General features: G+C 39.0%; 1 protein-coding gene across 17 annotated transcripts in view; it reads right to left on the bottom strand.

Moving 5' to 3' along the window:
- The window catches only part of mprip (myosin phosphatase Rho interacting protein), a 288,081-nt gene that overhangs the window by 221,115 nt on the left and 54,556 nt on the right, over window positions 1-12,410 (bottom strand). For 3 of the 17 annotated variants that reach the window (XM_021480198.3, XM_073917978.1, XM_073917982.1), the window contains 4 exons: window positions 9,945-10,107; window positions 9,768-9,853; window positions 7,744-7,786; window positions 3,751-4,473 (listed from right to left, as the gene is read on the bottom strand). The exons of 1 other annotated variant lie outside the window; for it this stretch is intronic. In XM_021480198.3, coding sequence (XP_021335873.1) covers window positions 7,754-7,786; window positions 9,768-9,853; window positions 9,945-10,107 — 282 coding nt within the window. In that variant the 3' untranslated portion in view covers window positions 3,751-4,473; window positions 7,744-7,753. Of the gene's footprint in view, window positions 1-3,750; window positions 4,474-5,718; window positions 5,779-7,743; window positions 7,787-9,767; window positions 9,854-9,944; window positions 10,108-12,410 lie in introns of those variants that run through there. 13 more of the 17 variants (XM_021480197.3, XM_073917977.1, XM_073917981.1 and 10 more) reach the window with 5 other exon arrangements.

The following is a 12,410-nucleotide window of genomic DNA, read 5'->3' as shown; positions in this document are numbered from 1 at the left end:
ATATATGAATACTGAATTAAAATGAGTTAAAAACAGCTTAAACAAAATATATAGAAGATAAGTGTGTGTGTGTATAAACATGGAAAACTAAAAGAGAAGAATGGGTGTTATTTAACAGTTTTAGGAGAACTTTGATGACACTTCATGTTGAGGACTGTCTAATATAATAAAATAAAACATTTATAAATATAAAATTAATATTTATAGCTACAGATTGATGTTGAATATATATACAGGTTCTATTGTGTGTGTAATCTTTTCTTTCCATCCAAATTAAATGATTGTTTTAACATCCTGCAATTCATTTGAATCAAAATGTATTCAAAAGTGATCCTGGACCACAACTGAAGGCTAATTATTTCCACATTGATATTAATACTATACATGAAAGCTGAATTTATATATATATATATATTTCGCTAAGATAAAACTATTTGAAACTGGGGGTTTCCAAAAAAAAAAAAATCTAATAAAGAAAATTGCCTTTCAAACTGTCTAAATAAATTTCTTAGCAATGCATATTATTAGTTATAAAACATTTGTTTTAAAATATTAACTAAAGGAAATTTACCCCCCAAAAATGGAAGCTGATTTATATTATTTATTCGAATGATTTTTGGCAGAAAAGTCACAGCACCCGTGCAACATAAGAGTCCACGGTCACAAATCTAGAAGTTTAATTATGTGTACACATAGAAATGTATTGCATACCACCGATTTGGCTCATTTTACAGACAGACAGACACACAAAACAAGGCATATCAAGAAAAGCTCTGTATTAGATTGTAAATGTATACATTTTCATTCAGTAAATGTTTATTTTATTCAGGCCACAAGGCTTCCAGCGATTTAGACATTTTGCAAGCCCTGATTGGACAATAATGCACAGCTGAGATGCATTCATATCTAACAATTCCCCATCCTGGAGGTCATTATTCTGCTTAAACTCTGGCTCCCAGAGCTGAATCTACAGTAGAAATGTTTTACCCGGAGTGTATTAGTCAGGTGTGTGTCCTCCTCAAGCGTCTCCTGTGTGCTGTTCTAGTGTCCTCCACATCTCCTCCTCCTCCTGTTGTGTTCTGCTGTGATTTCTGACTGTTGTAGCTGTAAAGTAATGCATTCAGTGGAGTGATATGGAGCCGTTATCAAATCTCATGAACCTTTTCTTCACTGTATAACTCACACATTCAGATTAAAGAGCAGCGCATGAATCTCATATTAAGATTCTTCTTTTGATTACATTAAATAACAGAGGTGTCTCTTTAAACACACACACACACATCTAAAATGAAGGCATTCGACTGCTTTTCTAACTGTTAATGCTCATTTAAGACAAAATTAGTTGCGTTTAAAAGAAAACCAACCAAAATTGACATCTTTAGATGTGATTATTATTAATTTATTAATTATATATACAGTTGAAGTCAGAATTATTTACCCCCGTTTATTTTCCCCCAATTTCTGTGTAACGGAGAGCAGATTATTTCAGCACATTTCTAATCATAATAGTGTTAATAACTCATCTCTAATAACTGATTTATTTTCTCTTTGTCATGATGACAGTAAATAATATTAGTCTAGATATTCTTCAAGACACTTCTATACAGCTTAAAGTGACATGTAAAGGCTTCACTAGGGTAATTAGGGTAACTAGGCAGGTTAGGGTAAATAGGCAAGTCATTGTATAATGATGGTTTGTTCTGAAGACAGTCAAAAAAAAAAAAATATATATATATAGCTTAAAGGGGCTAATAATATTGACCTTAAAATGGTGTTAAAAAATATAAAAACTGCTTTTATTCTAGGTGAAATAAAACAAATAAGACTTTCTCCAGAAGAACAAATATTATCAGACATACTGTGAACATTTCCTAAATTTTTTCAACATCATTTGGTAAATATTTATAAAAAGAAATAAAAATTTAAAGGGGGGCGAATAATTCTGACTAACTTTATATGTCTGTTCACACACGCACCCAAAACCCAGACGCTCACTCCACTCTAAATGGCCTGTAAAGGAAAGGGAATTCTGCAATTTCTATATTCATTTCAAAGTATTTCCATGCCTTAAAGCGAAAGCACAGAACAGATTCACATTAAAGAGCACGGGCCGTCTGCTGGTGGTTCGGCAGTATGGGTTGCGTATAGGGACGATCAGCTCTTTAATGTTTATTGCCACTCTTCATTGAAAGATTGAAAATACGGTGAAAATACTGGAAAAGCGGGAGGGTTGACAAGTCATCACCTTGGAGTTTTAAGGTTCTGTCTTCATTCTGAATGATTTTTGAGATAATGAGCTTTAAAGTTTTTGCATCCCATAGCAAACAGTATGTGTGCACCATTTGCTTTTTTAAAATAAAAAGTCTTAAAATGTAAACAACATATAAAAAAACATCCCATAATGTAAAGCCTATTAACCAGTTAAACTCTGCTGTTATTTTGGGATTTCCGCCTGCATTTTGCCTACCCAAATGTAAAAGCTTCCCAAATCCACATGCAGAGGTGAAAATGCAAAAATTTGGCATCATTTTAAAGAAAACCCCTTGAATTTTCATAAAACACTATTGAAAGTGTTTATAATATCTGTATATGTTGTCTGTGTTATAATAAACACCTAAAAAGAGGCGCTTTTTGTATTTATTTTATAAACTCAAATTTAGAAGTGTCTCTTTTAGGTTGTGTGTGGTCTAGTGTGCTGTGATTAATGTTGGTGGTTCCTGCACATGTCTGTAAACATAGGAAAAAAGAGAAATGTCTCCACCATAATCTATGCAGAAGTTATTGTATTCCAACTGATGAGAGGTGCTGTACAAGCCACAGGAGCGATCATTGTGTTCATATTTCACTATTCTTCTGTTTGATCAAACATAATTCACTGTGTTTGGAGCACATCAGACATATAAAAGCATTACTTATGCACATCACCTTTGTACAGTGGAATAAAAACCAAAGTGATGCATCTGTGCATAAAATAGAGATTCTACACAAACGAAACCACTTAAGGCAGTCTGGCTCAATGCTGGCCCTTTAAATCTTAAAGCGAAAGTCGATGACGTCACAGACCCGGTAACAGGTCCGCAGAGTTCAACTGGTTAATAAAGATATGTTAACTCAATTTTGACAAAAACGTCAGATAGAATCTTATAATTCTAAGGTGACAAAGTATGTTTAGGACACCGGGCTACATTGTAACCTGCTCACCTGATGTTTACGTTCATAATATTTATACTATTTGCTAATTAATAACCACCTCATGTGGAACTCTGAATCTGCATCTCATTTTAGAGTCTGCTTCTGTCCACCAGAGGGCGCATTTCAGTCACAGGCGCATGCTTTGAGAGCTTTTTCTGACTGAATGAATGAAATACTCCTGCGGTGCTGAAATATAACTGGCTAACCTGGAATAAAAGAAGCAAAGACAGATGTTCTGGCACATTATACACATGTTCAAAGCAGAATATCTGACTTCAGAATTGTTTTTCAGATAAACACTGTTCACTCAGCATGATTCTGAAATATCTGCACACACATTATGGAGTTTTTATGATGCAGAAGAGTCAAACACTTACAGCCCCTTTAAAGAGGAACCAGCGTATTTGTAAGTGTGTGATATCTGCATCATCAAACCCCCCAAAATAATATCATCATCATCAGCCAAGCAATTTACTCACCATTTCAAACTGACCATCATCCATGAGCTCACTAACGCTGTGATGAAACAATAAGCTAGAGATGAGAAGCAGTGCCAAAGAGGGTGCAAAAATATTTATTGCTAATAAACCTTGTTGTCAGTTTGTGTACATTTTTAGCAGTATATTTACAATAATGTATATAGATGACTGGAAATGTGAGACAAAAAAAAAAGAAATCATAACATTTAAATAAATACAAAGGACTGCCACTGAACAACACTACAGGATTTATCAGCTCCAAGAAACGAAAGGAACTCCCATTGACGTGAGTGGAGCGTGACGCATCATTACATTATATAGCTGTGCTTCTAGACCAGCTGGAACCCGTGCGGTCGTCATTTGGTCACATTCAGCAGTTAATAACGCAAGCAGAATTAATAATGCAAAACTAACGAACGCATAATCCCGCTGGACAACGGAGAGCTGGAGGGAATGTGCGCAGTTCTGTAGTGTAGTTATGATCACGTACTCCAGAGTTAAAACAGTAGCTTTAGTGTACGCACGCTTCGTTAAAAACTAAAGTATTTACATTAAGACACGGCCATGAGAACAGAGGAGGTCACAGTAACTCAGACTATAAAACTCAAACTTCAGACCATGTTTAATACAAGCGGTGACCAGTGTGTGTGTGTGTGTGTGTGTAGTCTAAGTGATTAATTACTGGGCTAAAATACGCTGAGTTTTATTAGCATGCAGCGAGTCTGTAGTGTCAGAAGTCCTTCGTGTCCTTGTTGTCGAACAAGTGAAGCCTCTGCTCCGCCGTCAGGCCTTCTTTAAGACTCTGCAATCAGAAAAGCAAGAGATTCCTCATATAAACATATGCACAACTGCTTAAAATATGGACAAATTCTTAAATCAAGAAGCATTTTACAGACAAGCACAAACACACGGCCAGAAACAATGAGTCAAAATGAAGGAAAAAGATAAATATTCTGCCAATGGGGTGAGTGAAAAACTCCTGAATCTGTTCAACATCATGTGGGAAATATTTGAAATACTCACTGGCCACTTTATTAGGTACACCTGTCCAACTGCTCGTTAATGGAAATGTCTAATCAGCCAATCACATGGCAGCAGCTCACTGCATTTAGGCATGTAGACATGGTCAAGAGGATCTGCTGCAGTTCAGAGCGAGCATCAGAATGGGGAAGAAAGGGGATTTAAGAGACTTTGAACGTGGCATGGTTGTTGCTGCCAGACGGGCTGCTCTGAGTATTTCAGAAACTGCTGATCTACTGGGATTTTCACGCACAACCATCTCTAGGGTTTACAGAGAATGCTCCGACAAAGAGGAAATATCCAGTGAGCGGCAGTTCTGTGGGCGCAAATGCCTTGTTGATGGTCAGAGGTCAGAGGAGAATGGCCAGACTGGTTCCAGCTGATAGAAAGGCAACAGTAACTCAAATAAGCACTCGCTACAACCGAGCTCTGCAGAAGAGCATCTCTGAACACACAACACGTCCAACCTTGAGGCGGATGGGCTACAGCAGCAGAAGACAATCATCTCAGACTGGTTTCTTGAACATGATGATGAGTTCACTGTACTAAAATGGCCTCCACAGTCACCAGAGCTCAATCCAATAGAGCAGCTTTGGGATGTGGTGGAACGGGAGATTGGCATCATGGATGTGCAGCCGACAAATCGGCAGCAACTGTGTGATGCTATCATGGAGCAAAATCTCTGAGGAATATTTCAAGTAGCTTCTTAAATCTACACCACGAAGACAGTTAAGACAGTTCTGAGGGCAAAAGGGGGTCCAACCCGGTACTGATAAGGTGTACCTAATAAAGTGGCCAGTGAGTGTAGAAGAAAAAATAATTCACAGGAGGGTGAATAACTCAACTGTATATCTCAGAAAAACAATATATGGCAATGTCATTTGTTTTCCCACTGATATGGTGCAGGACTAATGTAAATAGACAGAGCTGGAATCTGTGCCACCAGTGAAACCCTGAGCGCCAAACACAAACCCACATGCTGTGGATCACCACAAACTCTTATTGTGCATCATTTCTGTAATCTTACTGAACGGCCGGCGTCTGATGAACCATGAGATGACATGAACAGCCCTTCATCCACTATCAGCTGTGCACAAACACATGCAGGATTAGGGATGCAACCATTCACACTCGATCACAATATGTGATGAAGCAGATCAGTGAGGAGTTAAATGAAGCACGATATGTGTTTTAAAGCATTATGCTGACTCGGGATCTCAGAACACAGCCATATCAACTGCTTCTGATCAAACAGCCTGAAAAATAAAAAGGCTAAAAAAGCACAAGGACAATTGTAATTTCTTTAAACTATATTTTATTTAATAAAATTTAAATTTTATTTGCATTATTATTATTTTTTTATTTTATTTGGATTTTTATTTTTATTTTTGTTATTTTTTTTAGACATTTTTTTTTCAAAGTAATGGACTGAAATGATAATAATAATAATAATAACCATAATAATAATAAAAACCTATTTCTAAATCGTCAATTAATTTTGCTGATATCCAACTCAGTGTCTTGTGTTTTAGGGATTTAATGATGCACATTTTCACACACCCTGCTCAAATATTATGTGGTTGTGAATGTGCTGCATGTTTTCTACATTTGTTTGTAAATTTGGGGCGGCACGGTGGCTCAGTGGTGCCTCACAGCAAAAAGGTCGCTGGTTCGAGTCCCGGCTGGTTTAGTTGGTGTTTCTGTGTGGAGTTTGCATGTTCTCCCTGTGTTTGCGTGGGTTTCCTTCATGTGCTCTGGTCCACAGTCCAAACACATGCGCTATAGGGGAATCGATCATCTAAACTGTCTATAGAGTATGAGTGTGTTTGGGTGTTTCCCAGTTCGCTGTGTAAAACATATGCTGGATTAGTTGGCAGTTCATTCCGCTGTGGTGATCTCTAATAAGGGACTAAGCCGAATGAAAATAGCTATATTTCCATCTCTTCTTATTTCTATAGCTGTATGGTCTACTTCTAGATCTACAACTGTCTGTGTTTTTACTTCTTATTATACTGCATGATGTAGATTCCTATTGATATTATTTTTGTTTGTTTGGTCTGAGGTCGCGAACGATTTCATAAGCATTTCACTGCTCATTGTAGGGTGTAAGTCTGTGATGAATAAAAGTAGAAGGTGACAATATCCTACAGTGAGATCAGATGGTGAACCGCTTTGAACTGAGTCTTGTGAACCGTTACACACGATGCAAAAGAAGGCCACTGGTTTGCCTGAGGTTGCATGAATCTTCAGAATGCATAACTCATGAGCAGGAGATGCACATTCAGGCACTGTAGAGCTGCACGATATCACTAAATGATGATTATTACTGATATTCAGCTGCTTTTATTAGTGTTTCATAGTGAAGCATGTTGTTCCTGTGTGTGTTATAGCATGTGCTTCGTGCCTGTAAAGCAACAAGGAGTCTACATACACTAACACATATGTTTGCATCATAACACACTTAACTGAACACTTGAAAATGTAGTAATGAAGTCAGTGCAAATATTATAATATCATAATGCTTCACTTCTTTACAGCAGAACAGTTCCGCTGCTGATATACATTTCTCACCTTTTTAAATATTTCAACTGCTATTAATAACAATTATTATTTGATACTTGACTGGTCACAAACACTGGGAGTATTTACAGAACACATCAGATATATACATTTGATTTAGTTTAATGATTTTCCAAGTGCAGTTTGACAGAGCTGATGAATGTCGAATATTAACATAGATATCGATTGATAATCACTGATGATCTGATGATGCTTCTGCACTGGTCTAGATCAGCTGTAAAACTCCTAACCCTGATCCTGGAGGGCCGCAGTCCTGCACAATTTAGTTGTTTAACCACACCAGTTAAACACACTCAAACTAGTTAATCAAGCTCTTACTAGGTATACTAGAAGATTCTAAATTGAAGGTAAATTGTGCAGGACACCGGCTCTCCAGGACTGAGTTTGGACAGCTCTGGTGTAAAGTGTTTACTGATGAACTTATTTCTGATGATGTGTCTGTATCGTGCAGCTCTGCCTCCACAGGCTTTACCTACACGCCTTTAGCTGTCGCAGGGCACATCACGACTCACAGACTGAGAAGAGGGAAGATAGAGGAAACACACACACACACACACACACACGCACACACGCACACACGCACACGCGCACGCACGCACGCACACAGACAGACACAGTGTGTTAGGGAAGGGAATGCGCAGTGGACTCTTGTCTTGGCACTAGCTGTCAGGCTTTCTCCTACATACAGATGGAGTTCGGATGGAGATAATGCACCATCACAACAGAAGTAGGAGGAGCTGTGGAGGGCAGTGTGTGCTCTTATAACTGTACATCACTGACTCCATCACCAACTCCACCTCCATCACTATCTCAATTAATTTCTCCATCACTTTCTCCATCCACATCACTACCTCTAGATCCATCACTATCTCCATCTCTATCATTACCACCATCTCCATCACTATCTCCATTCACATCATTAACTCCATCACCTTCTCCATTACTATCTCCATCAATTTCACCCTATCTACCTCCATCACTACTTCTACCTCCAACCATTTCTCCATCACTTTCTCCATCAATATCACTAACTTTCTCCATCAGTACTTCCACCTCCATCAATTTCACCATCTCCATTCACATCATTAACTCCACCACTAACTCTACATCCATCACCTTCTCCATCAATTCCTCTCTCCATCACTTTCTTCATCTCAATGACATTTACACCTCCATCAATTTCTCCATCCACGACTAACTCTATATCCATCACTATCTCCATCTCTACCACTAGTACCACATCCACCAATATATCCAGCTATCCACATCATTAACTCCAATTCCTCCATCCCTTTCTCAATCTCCATCAATCTCTCTATCACTAACTCCATCACTTTCTCCATCTCCATCAATATATCCATCAGTTTCTCCACCTCCATCAATTTCTCAATCACTTCCTCCATCTCTCTATTACTAACTCCATCTCCAACAGTTTCTCCATCACCTTCTCCATCTCTACCAATTTTTACATTCACATCGCTACCTCTAGATCCATCACTATCTCCATCTCTATCCACATCATTAACTCCATCACCTTCTCCATCACTATCTCCACCTATTTCACCACATCTACCTCCATCACTACTTCTACCTCCATCCATTTCTCCATCACTTTCTCAGTCTCGGTCACTTTCTCCATCTCCATCAACATCCCTAACTTTCTCCATCTCCATCAGTACTTCCACCTCCATCAATTTCACCATCTCCATTCACATCATTAACTCCACCACTAACTCTATATCTATCACCTTCTCCATCAATTTCTCTCTCCATCACTTTCTTCATCTCAATGACATTTACACCTCCATCAATTTCTCCATCCACGACTAACTCTACATCCATCACTATCTCCATCTCTACCACTAGTACCACATCCACCAATATATCCATCGCTATCCACATCATTAACTCCATCAACTCCTCCATCCCTTTCTCAATCTCCATCAATGTATCCATCAGTTTCTCCACCTTCATCAATTTCTCCATCACTTCCTCCATCTCTCTATAACTAACTCCATCTCCATCAATTTCTCCATCACTTTCTCCATCATTAAATCCATCATTTTCTACATCTCCATCAATATATCCATCAATTTCTCCATCACTTCCTCCATCCCTCTATAACTAACTCCATCACTTTCTCCATCATTATATCCATCACTTTCTCCATCTCCATCAATATATCCATCGATTTCTCCATCACTTCCTCCATCTCTCTATAACTAACTCCATCTCCATCAGTTTCTCCATCTTCATCAATATCACTTACTTTCTCCATCAATTTCTCCATCTCTTCCTCCTCGATCACCTCCATCATTATCTCCATCAATATGTCTATAACTTCCACCCCCATCACTTTCTCCATCACCACCTCCACCAATTATTACATCTCAATCCTCATTTCCTCCATCTCTTGCTTCATCTTCTTCAAATTCTCCATCTCCATCACCTTCTCCACCTCCACCATCTAATCCCCCCTGGTGTCTGTAAGCTCACCTTTGACCTCATTGTCCTCTCGGAGCGTTTTGCCGCTGCTGCCGCCATCTTTAATATATCCGGGTTGCTCTTGGACTTCATGATATCTGAAGCAAACACACACACACACACACACACAGCAGCATTAACACACACTGAACACACGGATGTTTGCGGCAGAGTGGAGACCGCACTGACCGTATCCTCCGCGCTCCATGTCCTCCAGCGTCGGCTCCCCCAGTGCATTGTGGGCCAGCTGCAGCTGCTCCCGCAGGCGGCCCAGATCCCGCTCCGCTTTGGCCCGCACGATGCTCAGCTCAGTGTAGATGTCCTTGTATTTATCTGTTGCATATTTCTTATCCTACCAGAAGATGAGCCACAGGTTATTCATTTGATTCATGTGTGACAGATTAGTGCAGCTGTTGAAAATGACAGTCATACATTATTACTGTTGTTATTATTGATGCTCTTATTGTTATTAGTATTATTATTATTGCTACTAAAACAACCACTGCTCACAGAACAAATCGCTGTTATTCAATGATTTGCCTAATTAACCTAGTTAAGCCTTTAAATGTCACTTTAAGCCAGGGGTCTCAAACCCAAATTAGCGGGGGGCATATCAGTGACTGACAACTCATAGGATATTAATAATCAAGCACAGCAAAAAAGTGGAAACCTGATGTAATGAAAGCACTCGGACATAGAGTATAGAAGCAGTCAGATCTCCTTCTTTCTGTTTCTTATTGTAAATACTGAAGAGCTAGTTTAAACTGCTATGAAAAATACTACATTTAATAACAGGCATAATAAAAATTATTATTACTCTGTCCCAATCTTTGCTTAACCAAATATTTAACAGATAGCACAAGAACAGCAGATTGAGTTGTTTCTTTTTTGTAAAACTACAACAAAGAGGGGGAGAATATATATATATATATTTACTTTTATTTCACCATGTTCAATTCAGCCAGCAGTCACATTTTATTAATGCACATGCATTCATTTTCTTTTCGGCTTAGTCCCTTTATTAATCCGGGGTTGCCACAGCGGAATGAACCACCAACTTATCCAGCACTTGTTCTAAACAGCGGATGCCCTTCCAGCAGCAACCCATCACTGGGAAACATCTCTTCACACTCGTACACTACAGACAATTTAGCTTGCCCAATCCCCCTATAGCGCATGTGTTTGGACTGTGGGGGAAACCGGAGCACCCGGAGGAAACCCACACCAACACGGGGAGAACATGCAAACTCCACACAGAAACACCAACTGACCCAGCCGAGACTCGAACCAGCAACCTTCTTACTGTGAGGCGACAGCACTACCCACTGCACCACCATGTCGCATACACTAATGCAAATATATTATACAATTCTTAATAATTTAAATGAGGCCATCTGAATGGAATTTTAGCAAAATGATTATATTTACACCACCAGCATAACGTGTAAGCCATGAAGATACACAATACAGGCGGTATAAGCTGATTATAATCAAATGACCCTTGAATATTTTCAAAAATACAGATTTAGTTTAAGATGGAGCACTTACGGACATATATTTTAATGTTTAAATCAGCCACACAAAGAATCTGCACGTGTGTTACTCTCAAGAGTAACCTGAACACATCGTGCAGTACTTTAAATGTCCAGTAGGTGGGGTCAAAACCACAGGTGGCTATATGCGACTGCACAACAATGATGGTGATTCAAACAGAGGATACGGGGGGCAAATCTTGATATATTTTCGATGTCAGTTGCAGGCTGGAGGGAAGAGGAGAGGGGGACACAAATGGCCTGCGGGCCGACCAAGCGGCAACCTCCCGCTCTTTCTCAGGAAGCCAATACGGAAGTAACTAAAACTGCAATTCATCTGAAATTCCGCTAGTCCTGGCCGCTCCTGGCTCCAAAACAGAGCAAATTTCAATTGAGCCCACTGTTAGAATGGCCAACTCTACAGCAGAAAAAAGGTGTTTACAGCCTGCTACAAAAACAGATTTAGGTTAATACAGGTAATATCACCCTTCATGACAACTGTGAGGGGGTGAATTTTTTTATAACTCATCCGTTTCATTTATATTAAGTTATACTAAGTTTGCATATTTAAGGGCGTGGCCACTTGAGTGACAGCTAGGTCTCGTTGGTCGCCGTCACGTCACCTCAGCTGAATCCTGCAGATTAGCCACTGAACTCGGCATATTTATCATATTTCTGTGTTGTTTTATGTGGCTTTACACAGTCGACTGCCTTTTGGACTTGTTTCCTACAATTATTAGATGATATGGCATGCTGAGTGCACTTAATTGTGCTCACAAACCATCCACGTGGCCTCCGTTTCCCATGTGAGTAAAGTTATATACTTATATATCATCTCTATACATGTATTTGTTTTATTTAAGATCTTTATATTTATATTTAGAGCTGTAATGCGCTCCAGAATCTGTCAGATTGATTAGCTGTAGGCTCTAGATCAGTCATCTGAAGCGTTGTCATACAGTGTTATGCTGGACTTCATCAATAGTCTTGCATTAACTAACACAGACTATATCTGAAGTGTTTGGATGTAATTCCTCCTGTTGAAAAACGTCATAAGAGCAATGTTTAGTGGCTCAGTGTATTACAGCAGTGTTTTTACAAGTCTAAACACTTTATTGATATA

The sequence above is a fragment of the Danio rerio genome, chromosome 12 (assembly GCF_049306965.1).
Source record: "Danio rerio strain Tuebingen ecotype United States chromosome 12, GRCz12tu, whole genome shotgun sequence".
NCBI lineage: Eukaryota > Metazoa > Chordata > Actinopteri > Cypriniformes > Danionidae > Danio > Danio rerio.
The sequence above is the reverse complement of the archived record's forward strand: the minus strand, read 5'-3'. Positions and strand labels throughout refer to the sequence as shown.